This window comes from Cladosporium halotolerans, assembly GCF_011745625.1.
Source record: "Cladosporium halotolerans strain TM138-S3 chromosome Unknown Sca13, whole genome shotgun sequence".
Classification (NCBI taxonomy): Eukaryota; Fungi; Ascomycota; class Dothideomycetes; order Cladosporiales; family Cladosporiaceae; genus Cladosporium; species Cladosporium halotolerans.
The window spans coordinates 172,568-187,203 of record NW_027191464.1 but is presented as its reverse complement, the minus strand read 5'-3'; the positions used below and the strand labels follow the sequence as shown (position 1 = coordinate 187,203).

At 57.4% G+C, this 14,636-nt stretch overlaps 6 protein-coding genes across 6 annotated transcripts; 2 read left to right on the top strand and 4 right to left on the bottom strand.

Moving 5' to 3' along the window:
* Nucleotides 1-910: 910 nt before the first annotated feature.
* On the top strand, nt 911-3,915 carry WHR41_04542 (uncharacterized protein; the record flags this gene model as incomplete). The annotated part of the gene is made up of 3 exons (XM_069373148.1): nt 911-1,299; nt 1,385-1,451; nt 1,517-3,915. The coding sequence occupies exons 1-3, from the start codon at nt 1,150-1,152 to the stop codon at nt 3,913-3,915; spliced, it is 2,616 nt and encodes an 871-aa protein (XP_069229710.1). The 5' UTR covers nt 911-1,149.
* Nucleotides 3,916-4,128: 213 nt separating this feature from the next.
* WHR41_04541 (uncharacterized protein) lies at nt 4,129-5,107 on the bottom strand (the record flags this gene model as incomplete). The annotated part of the gene is made up of 2 exons (XM_069373147.1): nt 4,129-4,908; nt 4,982-5,107. 2 exons carry the CDS (start codon nt 5,105-5,107, stop codon nt 4,129-4,131), a joined length of 906 nt encoding a protein of 301 aa, XP_069229711.1.
* A 1,061-nt stretch (nt 5,108-6,168) lies between these two features.
* On the top strand, nt 6,169-6,655 carry WHR41_04540 (uncharacterized protein; the record flags this gene model as incomplete). The annotated part of the gene is made up of 2 exons (XM_069373146.1): nt 6,169-6,537; nt 6,596-6,655. 2 exons carry the CDS (start codon nt 6,169-6,171, stop codon nt 6,653-6,655), a joined length of 429 nt encoding a protein of 142 aa, XP_069229712.1.
* Nucleotides 6,656-6,884: 229 nt separating this feature from the next.
* On the bottom strand, nt 6,885-7,627 carry WHR41_04539 (uncharacterized protein; the record flags this gene model as incomplete). The annotated part of the gene is made up of 2 exons (XM_069373145.1): nt 7,038-7,627; nt 6,885-6,975 (listed from the first exon to the last, which is right to left on the bottom strand). The coding sequence occupies exons 1-2, from the start codon at nt 7,607-7,609 to the stop codon at nt 6,885-6,887; spliced, it is 663 nt and encodes a 220-aa protein (XP_069229864.1). The 5' UTR covers nt 7,610-7,627.
* A 1,072-nt stretch (nt 7,628-8,699) lies between these two features.
* On the bottom strand, nt 8,700-12,151 carry rnr-1 (Ribonucleoside-diphosphate reductase large chain). Its single transcript, XM_069373144.1, has 3 exons — nt 11,885-12,151; nt 11,586-11,743; nt 8,700-11,522 (listed from the first exon to the last, which is right to left on the bottom strand). The coding sequence occupies exons 1-3, from the start codon at nt 11,901-11,903 to the stop codon at nt 8,937-8,939; spliced, it is 2,763 nt and encodes a 920-aa protein (XP_069229863.1). The 5' UTR covers nt 11,904-12,151; the 3' UTR covers nt 8,700-8,936.
* Nucleotides 12,152-13,063: 912 nt separating this feature from the next.
* Nucleotides 13,064-14,575, bottom strand: WHR41_04537 (uncharacterized protein; the record flags this gene model as incomplete). Its single annotated transcript, XM_069373143.1, has 1 exon — nt 13,064-14,575. One exon carries the CDS (start codon nt 14,573-14,575, stop codon nt 13,064-13,066), a length of 1,512 nt encoding a protein of 503 aa, XP_069229866.1.
* Nucleotides 14,576-14,636: the final 61 nt, after the last annotated feature.

Below are 14,636 nucleotides of genomic sequence, written 5' to 3'. Positions count from 1 at the left end.
CGCAGATTGACTTCATCTAAACATCAGTAGCAGCCACAGCGCCCAAGAAGTACACAGTGATAGTGTCATCTACGCCTCCCCGAGGAGCTCTCCCCTCGGCCCAGCATTACCCCGGCCCCATCGATCAAGCAACCCGCACGGGCCCCGGCGCCCTCCCTCCCTCCTCCAGCCCGCACCTCGCTTGTCCGCACCCCGCCTCGTCTCACACCACGCCATGCCGCAAACGACAAAGGCTCCTCTCCCGCAGGCCTGCACGCCGCCGTGCAGAGCGGCCACCGAGCCGCCGCTCGAGCCAAATCACGGCCCCGGTGATGCTGCGGAAAGCGTCCGGTGCCAGCAGGCGGTGGAGCGCAGTCGCATCTCGGCTGGGCCTGAATGCGGGCAGCCCGCCGACCAAGAGAGCCAGCCCTAACGGCTACCAGCACTGGACTGCACAGCAGACGCTGGCCTCCCTCCCTCTCGTTCGCCGTCTGCCGCTGCGAATGGTCTGGCCGGAGCGTGCGGCCTGCGCGCTCGAACGGGTCAGGAACAGGGCGCGGAAAATATAATCGGGGGCGCGGTGGGCGTCCCCGTCTGCAGGCAGGGCTGTCAAGCGAGCGAGCGAGGGCCCAGCGGTATAGAGCCTGCCAGCCAGGCAGGCAAGCAACTTGGTCGCGAAATGACCTACGGGCCCTGCATCAATTTCCCCGCTTCGAACTGAACCCACCCAGGCCTGCCGAGCCAAATGAACCAGTCGCCGTGTGGGTGTGTAGGCTGGTCCTGCGCACACGGGGGCGGCTTCGGCTCCACACGACCTCCCCCAGCTGCCCTGACCCGGGGCAGAAAGACAGCCTGCTGCGTGCGCGCATGGGTCGTGAGTCGTCGGCCGGCTACCGCGGTGCGGCTGCTGCAGCTCCCTCTGTTGTTCCTCTCTGCTCGCTCTGCTCGTCACCCTTAGGCGCTTAACGTTCCGCCGGCCAGAGTCTGAACGTGACGGGGCGCGTGGTTTCTTGTGCTTGTCTTGGAGGGCCGCTGCTGGGCCCGACTCACTACTACTGACTCTAACAACCTAACCCTGTTCCCATTCTCCTCTCGTCTCGACCGTGCATCTCTCCCTCCCACCTCGCCACACACACGCGCTGGAAGATGCCGTAAGGCGAACCCGCGACCATGGCCTCCGTCGTGGCCCCGGGCTCCCATGGTAACGCCGACAGCAGCATGATGCCGCGGCCTCAGATCGGAATCGAGCGCCTGCAGGTCAGGCGGCCGAGCAACGAGCCCAAGGAGGCGATGAATTGCAAGAGCTGCCGCAAGCGCAAGGTGCGTCTTTCTTCTGTACTTTTATTTTGTTGATCGGTACTGCTGGAGCCTGGTAGTCTTGCTTTAGCTAACGCTCTGGGCGAAGATCAAGTGCAATCGACTCAAGCCGACGTGCGAGGCGTGCCAGGCGTTCAACTGCGCGTGTATTTACGGTACGTCGCTGTCCGTAGTCAGAGGAGTGAAGCTGCCTGGGATGGAGCTAATGATTTTTCTGAAGATGCTACTCCGAAGAAACGAGGACCCAAGACAGACGTGCTCGAAGCCTTGCTCAAGCGGGTAAACGGGCTGGAGAAGCGGCTAAAAGACGAGAACAAGCCAGGCGCGGCAGACGACCTGGCAGTCGACGACACCACCAGCAGCGCCAATGCGGGTCCTACGGAGCCTGTCGCCGGCGCAGAGAAGAACGCTGAGCCCGCCGCTGCCGCAACTTCTTCCAAACCGGAGCAGCGCGGCCAGGCAGAGACGCGCATCGACCCGCAGCTGCAGCCGGTGCTGGCGCGCCGCGAGAGCTTCGCCACGAAAGTGGAAAGCCATGGCGCGAACGCTTCTTTCACTGAAGCGCTGATTGATACATACTTTGCCCGCTTGCACGGGAAACCCTATTACATTCTTGACGAACCGGCGACGCGGCAACGATGGCGGGACAACCAACTCCCGCGATATGTCGTGAACGCCGTACACGCGGCAACGATCAAGTATTCTAGTCACCTCTGCGGAGGCCACAATGGCGCCGTCTACTCTAGTCAGGAATACTTGGCGCAGGCTCGAGCCGAGATCGACGTGGACGAACCGAGTATCGACCACCTCCAGGCGCTACTACTCTTGACAATGGCGAGTTTCCAGAACGGCAGAGGAAAGAGATCGTACATGCTGCTGTCGCACGCGATCAGCATGGCTACAGCGCTGAGCCTGCATCGCGAACTGCCCTCGCATATGCGAATAGCGCCTTCAGAAAGAGAAGGCCGCCGCAGACTCTTCTGGACGTGCTACCTGATGGATCGATTCACGGCCAGCGGGTCGAAAAGACCCTCGTCGATATCGGACGAGTCTATCCGGCTACGACTACCTTCATGGCTGCCTCCTGGATCTCACATGTCAGTGGATGGGAACTTCTTCCCCAATGGCACCAGCCTCCCGAACGCGGCGGGTGGTTTCAACGCTGGCCAGGGCAGTGGCGCGATGCTCGTAGAGATCGTTCGCATACTTGGCATCACAAATCGCTACCTGGCTGCCGGAGGCGTCAAAGGCGACTCTCACTTCCCCTGGCACGCGCAATCGACACTGTCGAAAATCCGCTCGGAACTCGACTACTGGGCCGCCAGCACGCAGGATATGTTCGGCTCGGTCGAGATGCTGTTCGGCCAGGCGGATAGCTCGACTCTGGTGCTGAGCAAGCTCATCTATCACCTTATACATTGCCTGATATACAGGCCTTTCTTGCCCGTGGATCTGGCTGAACTCTCTGGAAGCGGACAGCATCAGTCTTGGCAGATCGAAGCGACGAACTTCTGCTTCCTGCACGCGAATGCTATCGCTGAGCTGGTTGAAATTGGGAAGAATCTGTCGATCGTCGACTGGCCTTCTTTCGTTGGATACTGCATTTGCACGGCCGGAACTATTCATGTGCACGGTGCGCATTACATGTCACTGCGCGAGGGAGATTTGTTTGGCAACAGCACGGAGTTCCTTTCGCGAGAGATGCAGCAGCTGGGAGACCTCCGATTCGTCTGGGCCGGCATCCAACACCAGCGGGATACTCTCCAGGTGGTTTACGGAAGCCACTCACAGCTGGTCAAGTCGTTGGCCAACAATCCCATGCGGTACTCGCCCGTCTTTCAAATGGAAGACTTTTTCGCGCGCTACCCAGGGGTCTACATCGACGGAGCCCACGTCACCTTCGCCGATGTGATGGTGGATACATTGCAGAGCGGCTTCCAGAAGTTTAATGGCCTGCAGAGCCCGAACGACGCACGAGGCAATCTGTTCCCTCCTGCAGGCCCAACGCAATTCACCACTCCCATGGCACCAACACAGTACATGACGCAGAACACGATGCCCCCCACGACCCGCAAATCGAAGAAACGACGCTTGACGACCTCAGTGATGCCCTACCCCACCCCCAGCGCCGAGACCTCCTCGGGGAGCATCTTGGAACGCACGCAATCATACGACACCGCTCTTCCGACTCAGATGCAAGAACCCGCTCCACAGCAACAGCAACAGCAACCACAAACCACCCACCCAGACTTCCTCCCTCCCGCAACCGATCCATCACAGCCAGTCAACGACCAATCTCAAACGTTGACACAGAGCGTCTTCTCCCCGACTTTCAATTTCAGCCCTCTTCCCGCGGGAATAAGAATGCCGAACGATTTCAACCCCTACGACACGCTGTACGGCGGCCAGGGATTTGACCACCAGACTCCCAGCGGCTTGAGCGCGAGCGCCGAGTCGGCGCATACCGATCCGGATAAGGATCCTTTCCTCAGCTTGCTCGAGCAGCTGGCAGAAAATGATGGTGCTGGTGGAGCGGGGATGGCGGATTTGGATTTGTTTCTGAACGGTCAGGGGCTTTCTGGCGAGGGAGGGTCGTCGGGGTTGATGGGTGATGGATGATGCGGAAACGCAAAAGGGATAAAGGCGCACACGGCGAAAAGTAAAAGGATAGATTCCTCAAAAGATCTAACGACGAACGATGAGCATTATGGATATCCCGTGTGTATGATAGAAGCAGACAATACCCTGCCTCGCTAGAAGATGCTGCTAGTACACATTACCATCAAAAAGTCCAACACCCAAGACCATTCCTCATTACTCGTCCCTTCCCCCTCACAAAATCCCCGGAATCACCGCCTTCCTCCCCGCAACCTTCTCCTCCCCAAACTTCTCCACATACCACCTTTTCCCAGCCAACGCCCGCGGCAACATCGTGCTCACCTCATTCACCAAAAAGCTCCGCGCTGGCACACACCCCCAGCCCCCAACCACCCAGAAACCCGCCCACTCCACCCACTCACAAAGATAATGCGCATACAGCACGTAGCTGAACAGCCCGTTCTTCGGCAGCATATACAGCTTCTCGACCCCCTCCACCGGCTTCCCCTCCCTCTCCGCCCTCTCCCTCTGCCTGCGCAACGCGCTCCGCCTGATCTCCCGCAAGTCGTCGTCGTGGAACATATTCGCCAGCAGGCCCCAGCCCCAGATCACGAGCCCGACCTCGATCTGGTACAGCTTGCCCGCCCAGTCGGCCTCGCTCGCGGGCCCGTACCCGCCCACCCAGCCGCCGATGCTGAGCCCGTTGAGCACGTTCCAGGCCGCCGCGGAGAGGAAGACGAAGGGGTGGATGGGCGACATGGTTGGCTGGGCCCAGGGGAAGATCAGCGCGCGGTAGAGGTAGTGCAGCGTGTAGGCGCCGGCCATGGTCCAGTTGGCCCAGGGGAGGGGCCCGGTGTTGGTTTGGGCGGGGATGGCGAGCATGCAGTAGAGGACTGTGAGGAAGCCGGTGGATTCCATGAGGGCCCAGGCGGGTTTGCCCGGCAGGTTGAGGCGCGAGTCGATGCTGGTTTTGCCTTGCGGGTAGAAGTCGGTGAGCCATTGGGCGGCTGTGAGCTGTGTTTCCGGGTTAGTTTTTGTTCCGTTCACTTTTCCGATGCGCGGGAGGTTTATGTGATGGCGGCCTTACCAATGGGAAGAATTGCCAGAAGTACACGATGAGCTCCCAGTTCTCGCGCGTGGGCGGGTACCAGCCCTGGACCACTGGCGAGATCTGGGAGGCGTTCAAGCCTAGGAAAGATAGTGCGGATGACATGCTAAGAAGTTTACTTGGACAAAGTGTTGTCCAAAGCTACATCTGTCGTCTCTCTGTCGACTTTCTGTCGTTCCAGCATCGCGTCGCGTTGAAGTCGAAGTCGAACGATGGTATACTGATGACGTCAGGATGCGATGCGGTTGCTGCCGGAACCTTTGTGCCCACCAGTCATCCGGAAGTTTGTGGCATGGCGCTCTCCAGCGGAGATTCCAATCCCGAAATCTAATGGGAGATGGTAGCATTTCAAGCGCGAACTAGATTACAGAGATGCTTGACAAATGTATAGCAGTTGTTGCTAATGTACATGAATATGTCGCCGTACAACTTCCCGCCTCGAATTTCCGAAGATGACGTTCCGGTGAAGAACCTACTATGTAGCTGGCAGGCCACAAATCTTCAGACAAGTGGTGGTCGGTGGAGCACGCTTGTGGATGGAGGAACATCAAAGTTCCGTCTCAAGGCGTGCCGTGTGAAAACTACACATCGTTCACGGCTACTACATCCACTGTCTAGAGGAATGAGAACACACGGCTCCTTGACGACTGTCAGCCACAGAGACGTGCCAACTTAAAGAAAGACGCAATCTACACGTGCCCCGCCTGCCCATCATACCATAAGTGAAGGTTAACGACGGCGACATCTCTGCGCCACAATATCAATGATCCGGAATCTCGAGACGTATTGCCGCCATCTGCTGTTTCAAGGCCCAAAATATCGCCTGGCTGTCGCATGACAGCTCGCGTTTCAGGAACTATTCGCGGACAGCCTGCTTTGGTGCTTGATGACGTCTGCGTCGCTTCCTGTATAAGCGAGGGCAATGTAAATCTTCCAAGTTTCCTGCACCCTTCGCTACACACACGTGCCTAGGCCGACGTCAGCTGTCATGCGTGTACCAAAAGATGCCCATTGCGAGGAGAAGATATAAGAGGTAGGGTAACATGCTGTAGTCATTCTCCTTGTTCCCTCACACCTACCCACAATCAACCATCAAGTCATTGATCATCACTCAACCCCGACTTCAAATCAACTGTACCTATACCACCTATACCCAAACCCCCAAAATGGCCCGCCACCGCACCGCCCCCACCACAACCACCGCCCGCAAGCCCGGCCTCCTCTCCCGCCTCGGCGGCCGCAAGAAAACCCAGCCCGCCCGCGTCACCGAATCGACCTCCACAAACCCTATCACCGGCACCACGACGACCACACGCAAAACCACCACGCACCCCAACGGCATCGGCTCGCACGGTCATGGCGGCCGTGGCCCGCTGGCGTCGACAAAGGGCACCAGCACTGGCGCCCACGGCCCTGCGACGACCGGCCGCTCGAAAGGCATGGCGACGCAGCGCCGCAAGCCGTCCATGGGTGATAAGATGAGTGGCGCCGTTATGAAGCTGAGGGGGAGCTTGACTGGGAAATCGGGTGTCAAGGTCAGTTGAAGAGATTGTCTTTGACTCCGCGAGATCATGCTGACTGTGTTGGTGATAGGCTGCCGGCACTCGCCGCATGCATGGTACTGACGGCAAGGGGACGCACAGGGTCTACTAAGCTCTGATTGTTTAAGGCTTTTTGTACGATGATACGATTGACGCTGACGATTTTGAGAGACGATTGTTTAACCAGTAGTCGGTGATACCCGTTTGATAGCATAATGTATTGAGTCACATATCTACATGCAGATTTTATCCAAGCGAGCTTGAACTTCAATGCAGCTGCTGCAGGTCCGGGTTTTATGGTCAACTTTAAAGACCATGGTGTATGCTTTACAAGAAAGCGCTTAACCAGATGCGAGCTTCTTGAGAGAGTCAAGGCTGCCGTTGAAGACGTCAGAATCGCCGCCGTAGGGGTTAGAGTCGGCGTTTTGCCAGCTGTGAGAAGGAAAGAGATTAGCGAGACTTCCACAAAGCAACAAGATTTATCCAATACTCACATAGTGTAGTAAGGCCAGCCACCCTGCGGCGTGCAAGGAGAGCTGCTCCAGCAAGCCATCATAAGCGGGTTGGTGCTAGTGAAGGCGTTGCTGTTGCCGGTGCACTGCTTCCACCACGAAGGGCTGGAGTACAGCACGGGGTACCTGCTGGTGAGGGCGTGGTAGCGGTCGGAGAACTCCTTGATCCAGCTGACGGAGATGCAGTCACCCTCGAGGTCGAGCATGCCCGGCAGCGTCTTGCCGTCGTTGGACCAGCCGCCGCCATTCTGCACGAAGTAGTTGGCCTGCGAGGTCGCGCTGGTGTCGCCGTGGGCGAAGTGGTAGCCGCCGCGGATGAAGCCCGCGTTGGTCGCGGAGGTGTAGTGGCTGGAGAACTTGGGATCCTTGTAGGTGGTGCCCTCGGTCGCCTTGATGTACACGAAGCGCAGGCCGCCGCTGTTGTAGGCGGCGTTGAAGTCGACGCTGGACTGGTAGTGAGAGATGTCGAAACCCTTGACAGTGGCGCGCTTGCTGAGCTCGGCAGGAGCTGCGGCGGCAAGGCCGACGAGAGCGAGGATGGAGGCGAAGTGCATTTTGAAAATGTTCTGTCGTTTTCTTTTTGTTTTCTCGAAAGGATGGTAGGGATATTGTTGTGAGAGGAGGACGAAACGGGAGTACTTATATGCACCAGATGCTACGCATGACATCAGACGATTGATCGACCGTGATCCTGATGGGTTCTGCTGCAACTCTGTAGGTTTCACGTTAATGCCGTCGATCTCCTACAAGGCAGTGATAGACTCGCTCCAATGGTGAGCACGCTATAGCAGCACATGTTCCTGAAGGACAAACCGTAAATGCTAACTAAGCCGCTTTGTTAGCAACCATCTCCAATAAGGCCGAAGTCGATCCTGATATCAAAGCCAACGGATCCACAATACGAAGCCTCACGAAGAGTAGTACGTTCGAAGGATCATGCAGGAGAGAGTCACGACGACCATTGAGGTTCATACACAGTGGCGCACGGCCCGAATCCACCCTCAGCCTCGCCCGAAGCGCCCTGTCGATCAACCGCGATCCTCTCCACGCGCCCCACCGTATCAAGCATCGTGGCCCAGCAGCGCAAGCATCGTGGCCAATGCTCTGAAGCTTCATTCGCCCAAGCTCGACGAAGAACCGCTAAGGCCGTCACGACCGTCTCCCAACGCTCGCTTCACAAGCGAGAGATCAGCGTGGCCTGCAGTAGTCCATGAACATGGTTGGATCACGGAGAGCGACTATCGCTGCTAACACCTGCGCACCATGACGATTGCGGGGGATGCGCTGCCCTACAAGGAAGGTCAAGACTTCACTCCTGGACGCCGGACTGTTCGCTTCCTAGACGAGTCAGCTGGGGCACTACTCCGCCACGGGTCTAGTCAGGCCCGATATCGAGAGCATACGTCCGTGACGTCCATCGCGACGCCACAGTTCCGTAGCGACGTCTCCGACAGACGATGAGTTCTACCAAACTGCGGTCGACGCTGTCGCCCGGTCATCAGAATGGCGGTTCCAAGTTCGATACAATCCCATCAGTAGCCGCGATGCGTTCTGCATTTCGCCTGAGTCCGCAGACCCAATCTTCTGTTGAGCGACAAACCACACGTGACACACTTGAGACTCTGTGAAGAGGACGATCGAAAGTGAAAGAACAGTATTGCACTCATTTATACAGCTAACACTCAAAGATAACACGCCCTAATCAAAAGAGCATCCAGACTCATTGTTTACCTATTGCCATGAACCCAAAAACCACGGTGATATCACAAAACCAGGCAGATAAACCCGCGAACGCCCGTAGAACAACGATGCAACGCAGTCAATCCAAAAACCCCTCCTTCATCCCATCAATCCATTAACATCATCATCAGAAGTCACCATCTAGCCAGAGCACATCAGGCACGACTCCGGGTTCTCAATGCTGCAAGCGAGGGCCGCCTCGGCGTAGATGTCGCCGTCGGGGCCGTCGTCCTTCTTGGCGCCGTCCTTGACGGCAGGCTCGGGCAGCTTCTCCTGCTTGGGAACGGGGTTGAGGCCTTCCGTGGGAGGCATGGGCGGGCTCTCGGCCTCCTCCTGGTCGGCGGGGAATTCAGGGTTGTGGACGGCGGAGGAGGTGCGGCCGAACTTGCGCTCGCGCTTTTGAGGGCCTGCGGGCTTGGGAGCCGCAGCAGGAGCGGGCGTGCCGTTGCTGGCGCCGTTGGGGGCGCCGTTGGGCTTGTTGCCGTTCGGGATACCGTTCTGGCCGTTGGGCATGGTGGTGTCGTGCATGGGGCGGGGGACGGGAGTCGACTGAGGGGAGGAAGAGACAGCGTTGTAAGCAGCGCCGCGCTTCTTAGACGAGGGCTTGCTGACGTTGGTGTCAACGACCTTCAGAGCCTCCTGGTCGACAGTGAACTGGATGGGAGCAGAAGCGGCTTGTGTGCGGAGGTAGTACATGCCGGTCTTGAGACCGAGCTTCCAGCCGGCAAAGTGCATGGAGGTGATTTTGCCCATGGTGGGCTCCTGCATGTGGATATTCAGGGACTGAGACTGGTCGATAAAAGCACCACGGTCGGCGGCCATCTGGACGATTTGGCGCTGGCTAATCTCCCAGACGGTCTTGTACAGAGCCTTGATGTCATCGGGAATGTTGGGAATGCGCTGGATGGAACCACCGTCGGCGATGATGCGGTTCTTCATGTTGTCGCTCCAGAGACCACGGTCGACAAGGTCCTTGAGAAGCCACGGGTTGACGACCTGGAATTCACCAGCGAGCACACGACGGGAGTAGATGTTGCTGGTGTAGGGCTCGAAGCACTCGTTGAAGCCCATGATCTGAGAAGTGCTGGCAGTGGGCATGGGAGCAACAAGGAGAGAGTTGCGGAGACCGTGCTCAGCAATCCTGGCCTTGAGAGCGTCCCAGTCCCAAAGGTCAGACGGGGTAACGTTCCACATGTCGTACTGGAGCTCGCCCTTGGAGGCAGGAGAACCCTCGTAAGTCTCGTAAGTGCCAAGCTTCTCAGCAAGGTCGCAAGAAGCAGTGAGAGCGGCGTGGTAGATGGTCTCGAAGATCTGGATGTTGAGCTGGCGAGCCTCGGGAGACTCGAAAGGCATGCGCAGAGCAAGGAAAGCGTCGGCCAGACCGCTGACACCAAGACCGATGGGACGGTGACGGAAGTTGCTCTTGCGTGCCTCAGGGACAGGGTAGTGGTTGACCTCAATGCACTTGTTCAGGTTCTTGGTGACCACCTGGACAACCTCGTGGAGCTTCTTGAAGTCGAAGCGCTCCTCGGCAATGTCAACGTAGGTAGGGAGAGCGAGCGAGGCAAGGTTGCACACAGCGACCTCATCGGGGGCAGTGTACTCGATGATCTCAGTGCAGAGGTTAGAGCTGCGGATGGTACCAAGGTTCTTCTGGTTGCTCTTGCGGTTGGCAGAGTCCTTATACAGCATGAAGGGGTTGCCGGTCTCGACCTGGGCTTCCAGGATGGCGTACCAGACCTTCTGCGCGCGGACGGTCTCACGACCACGGCCTTCGCGCTCGTACTTCTCGTACAGAGCCTCGAACTCCTCGCCGTGAACGTCAGCAAGACCAGGGCACTCATGCGGGCACATGAGTGTCCAGTTGCCGTTCTGTTCGACACGCTTCATGAAGAGATCGGGAATCCAGAGGGCGTAGAAGAGATCGCGGGCACGAATCTCCTCCTTACCGTGGTTCTTGCGAAGGTCAAGGAAAGCGATGATGTCCGCGTGCCACGGCTCAAGGTAGATAGCAAAGGCGCCAGGACGCTTGTTACCACCCTGGTCGACATAGCGGGCAGTGTTGTTGTAGACGCGGAGCATGGGAACGAGACCGTTCGAGGTACCGTTGGTGCCGCCAATGTATGAACCGGTCGCGCGAATGCGGTGAGTGTTCAGACCAATACCACCGGCATTCTTGGAGATCATGGCGCAGGTCTTGAGAGTGTCGTAGATACCCTCAATGCTGTCATCCTTCATGTCAATGAGGAAGCAAGACGCCAGCTGTGCTTGGGGAGTACCCGCGCTGAAGAGCGTGGGGGAGGCGTGTGTGAAGTATTTGTTGGACATGTAGTTGTAGGTCTCGATTGCGGCCTCAATGTCGTTGCCGTGAATTCCGACAGCCACACGCATTATCATGTGCTGGGGTCTCTCTGCAACCTTGCCGTCAATGCGGAGGAGGTATGAGCGCTCGAGCGTCTTGAAGCCAAAGTATTGGTAGTTGAAGTCGCGGTCGTAGACAATGGCAGAGTTGAGCTCGTCTGCGTTCTTCATGACCGTCTGATATGTCTCTTCGGAGATCATAGATGCGCGCTTGCTTGTCTTGGGGTTGACGTAGTCGTAAAGGTCCTGGATGACCGCGGAGAATTGCTTCTTCGTCTGCTTGTGAAGGTTGGAAACAGCGATACGAGCGGCGAGGATAGCGTAGTCAGGGTGGGTGACGGTCATGTACGCAGCAGTCTCTGCGGCCTATAGTGTTGTATCAGCAATCGTTGTTTGCTCTAGGTATTCACGCAAGAAGAGCTCTCTTACCAGGTCGTCAAGCTGGATGGTAGTAACACCCTGGTAGACACCCGAAATGACCTTCATGGTAATGGCGGCGGCGTCAACATGGTCCGGGTCAAGGCCGTAACAGAGCCTTGATACACGGGCAGTGATCTTGTCGAAAGCAACGCGCTCCTTGCGCCCATCTGTCGCGTGTCAGTACATGCGTGTCGAGACGTGTTTCTTCCATGGCTAAGCCTGCCACTCGGGTGGCGAATGAGTATGCCCTTGTCCTTCTTGTTTCCATACTCTTATTGTACCTATTGTTGTAGGAGAGGTGCACGTACCGCGCTTGTAGACGAACATCTTCGCCTGTGACTGGCGACTTTCGCCTGGTGATGCTCGTGGGACGGTAGAGGGGTTGGCCTTGATTGAACGGCGGGGCTCGTGTGAAGAGTGAAGAGCAGGCCTGCTGAGGTCAAGGACCGTCTTCAAGGGTATCAACAAGGAAAAGGAAAGGGCGTTGGTATGGAGATGATGCGTCGAGCACTGGGCGGCGGGAGTCTCTGTGATTTAAAAGGCGGGCAACTCGCACGGTCTCTCGCACTGTTTGGCGGACGCGCGCGCGACGCGATTGCCAATTAAGGGCGACTCTAGCGCGTGTGGGCAGGCAGACTCAGGCAGCAACGAGCGTCGGCTTAGAAAGCGACCGGCTTGGCGAAATTTCATCGTCTGATCTTGAGACTTCACTTTCGAGGCTTCATCCTCCTGCACACCATTCTCAAGCGACATCGGTTATGAAGATCTGGCGAATGTGTAGTCAAATCAGACAATTATTACACGCGTATGATCAATGCTTACACACACGGACCTAGTGCAGCCTGTCCCGTGAAACCGTAGGCCTACTGCGGACGCCTCTCATTCGTCACGACGACGTCCGCATCTGGAACCATCTTATTATCTAGCAATGGCTCTTTCGAAGACTCGGCGACCTCGACTTACACACAGTCACGAGTTCAAAATTGTAGCCTAAATCGAGCCCAATCGGTTGTCCTCATAGGAGACCGTTCTCACTTCGCATCAATGCTGTGTCCGAGCCCGGTAACGGTGAGCCAGGAAGATGCAGCATGCATCAAGTTGATGAGAGACATATACATCCGTGCTGTGATGACTTTGCATTTGCGACGACGTCTTGATATCGCTACGTTCGTATCTGTCTGCGAATTGTGAAATGCGATCATTTAATAAAGCAATTTCTAGAGTCTCGCTGAGATGCACCATAGATTCTGGTCTGTCCAGGACACGATATGGCCAGGGCGTAATCTTCATGTCGTGTTCCAATGAAGTTGACGGTAAGATGCGCAGGATGATTGATTGGCATCGCCATAATCGTTTTCGATCTCATGCCCATCTACTTTATAGTGCACCCAAGTCATCTAACAATCGCCAAAAGACTCGCCGAGCAAACTGCAAACCGAGCCAACACGCTTGAAAAATGGGTATCACACCGCATAGCATGCATTCCCTTAAGCACCAAACTGCCTCTCGACCTCACTGTGCCGCCTCTGCAGCTCTCTCTTCACATCCTCCTTCCTCTTCTTCGCCACGGCCTCAGCATCCCTCTGCATCTGCTCCCTTCTCCTCGTAGCCTCCTCGCCCACCCCCTTGACACCCTTCTTACGCTGGCGCTCCTCGTACTGAGCCTTGTTGTCAAGGATGCGCTGGACAATGTGGGCGGCGTTAACATCCTGGAAGCTGTGCGGGGGCGTCTCCAAGAAAATGTTCAATGCCTTAGCATCGGCGTAGGCGTCGAACGGCGCCTGCATGAAAGCCGTCGGGCCGTGGTAGACGATGTCGGGGTGGGGTCTGCCGGCCGCAGACACGGTGGGGAGACCGCTGAGGAAAGCCTTTGTGGGCGCGAAAGGCGCGCTGAAGACGACGCTGTGGACGTACGTGCACTGGACGACGCACAGGCCGCGCTCGAAGATGTTCATGATCGGGTAGTTGATGCCCTTGTAGTGGTTGATGACCTCGTCGTCGTGCACGCCGGCGATGATGTACGCGGGGCCGTAGTCGGAGCCCGTCTCGGCGATGCGCTGGCTGGCGGCCGCGGGCAGGAACCAGTCGCGCTCGTGGCCGAGTTTGTCTTCGAGCTCGGCAACGGTCTGCAGGAAGGCGATGTGGCCGGACGAGAAGAGGTCGAAGCCGCCGTCGACATAGACGATGCGTTGGCCGGGGCGAGGGCCGTGGCCGTCGACCATGGAGGAGAAGGTTCCCTTGCCGCCGTCGTGGTGATGGTGGCTGCTGCTGCCGGCTACGTCGCTTGCGTTGCTCCTGATGCTGCTTCGTCTTCTCTCCATCGGGCGGTGCTTTGGGTGGAAGCTCCAGATCTGTACGAATGGGTCTAGGCCGTTGGGCGCAGCGGCATACTCTCTGAACCGCGTCTCTACTTCCTTGCCATGCGCTATTCTCTCCTCCTCGCTGCCTCGGCCTTCTTTACCAGCAAGGACGTCAGACAAGCTCTTGATGAAGTGATCTTTGGTGCACAGCAGCATACGGCCTACCAGGTCCGTAGTGCTGATGCCTGGTGTTCTCTTCACGATCTTCATGCGCCCCGCCTTCTTGACGAACCGGTAGCAGTCATTCCCGTCGGCGTCACTCGTGATATCGTCGCCGTGCACGACGTACTTACACCCGTAGTGGCTGATCCAAGGCAAGCTAGTCACGTAAGGCGCGTGTGGGACACAGAGGGTGCTGAATCTGCAGGCGTTGACGGCAGCGGTGCGTTCGGCTAAGTTCATCACAGTCGGACCTTTATTCTCTGCGATCTCCTCGTCTGAGTGCAGGCCAACGAGTAGGGAAGTGCCGAGGCGGCGGGCCTGCAGCATGACACCCGCATGGCCGTGGTGGAAGAAGTCGAAGCAGCCGTCGATCCAGAGACGGTCCTCTTCTATCGCGACGTCCGTTTGAGGGTCTACAGGCCAGTCTCCGGGCTCGGGGATTGTGCAGCCAACCTCCGGGTCGATTTTGGGTGCCATATTTGATGAGGGGTGGTCTGGGAGGGAAGCGTAGGTGCTGTGTAGCTGTGGTTGATTACCT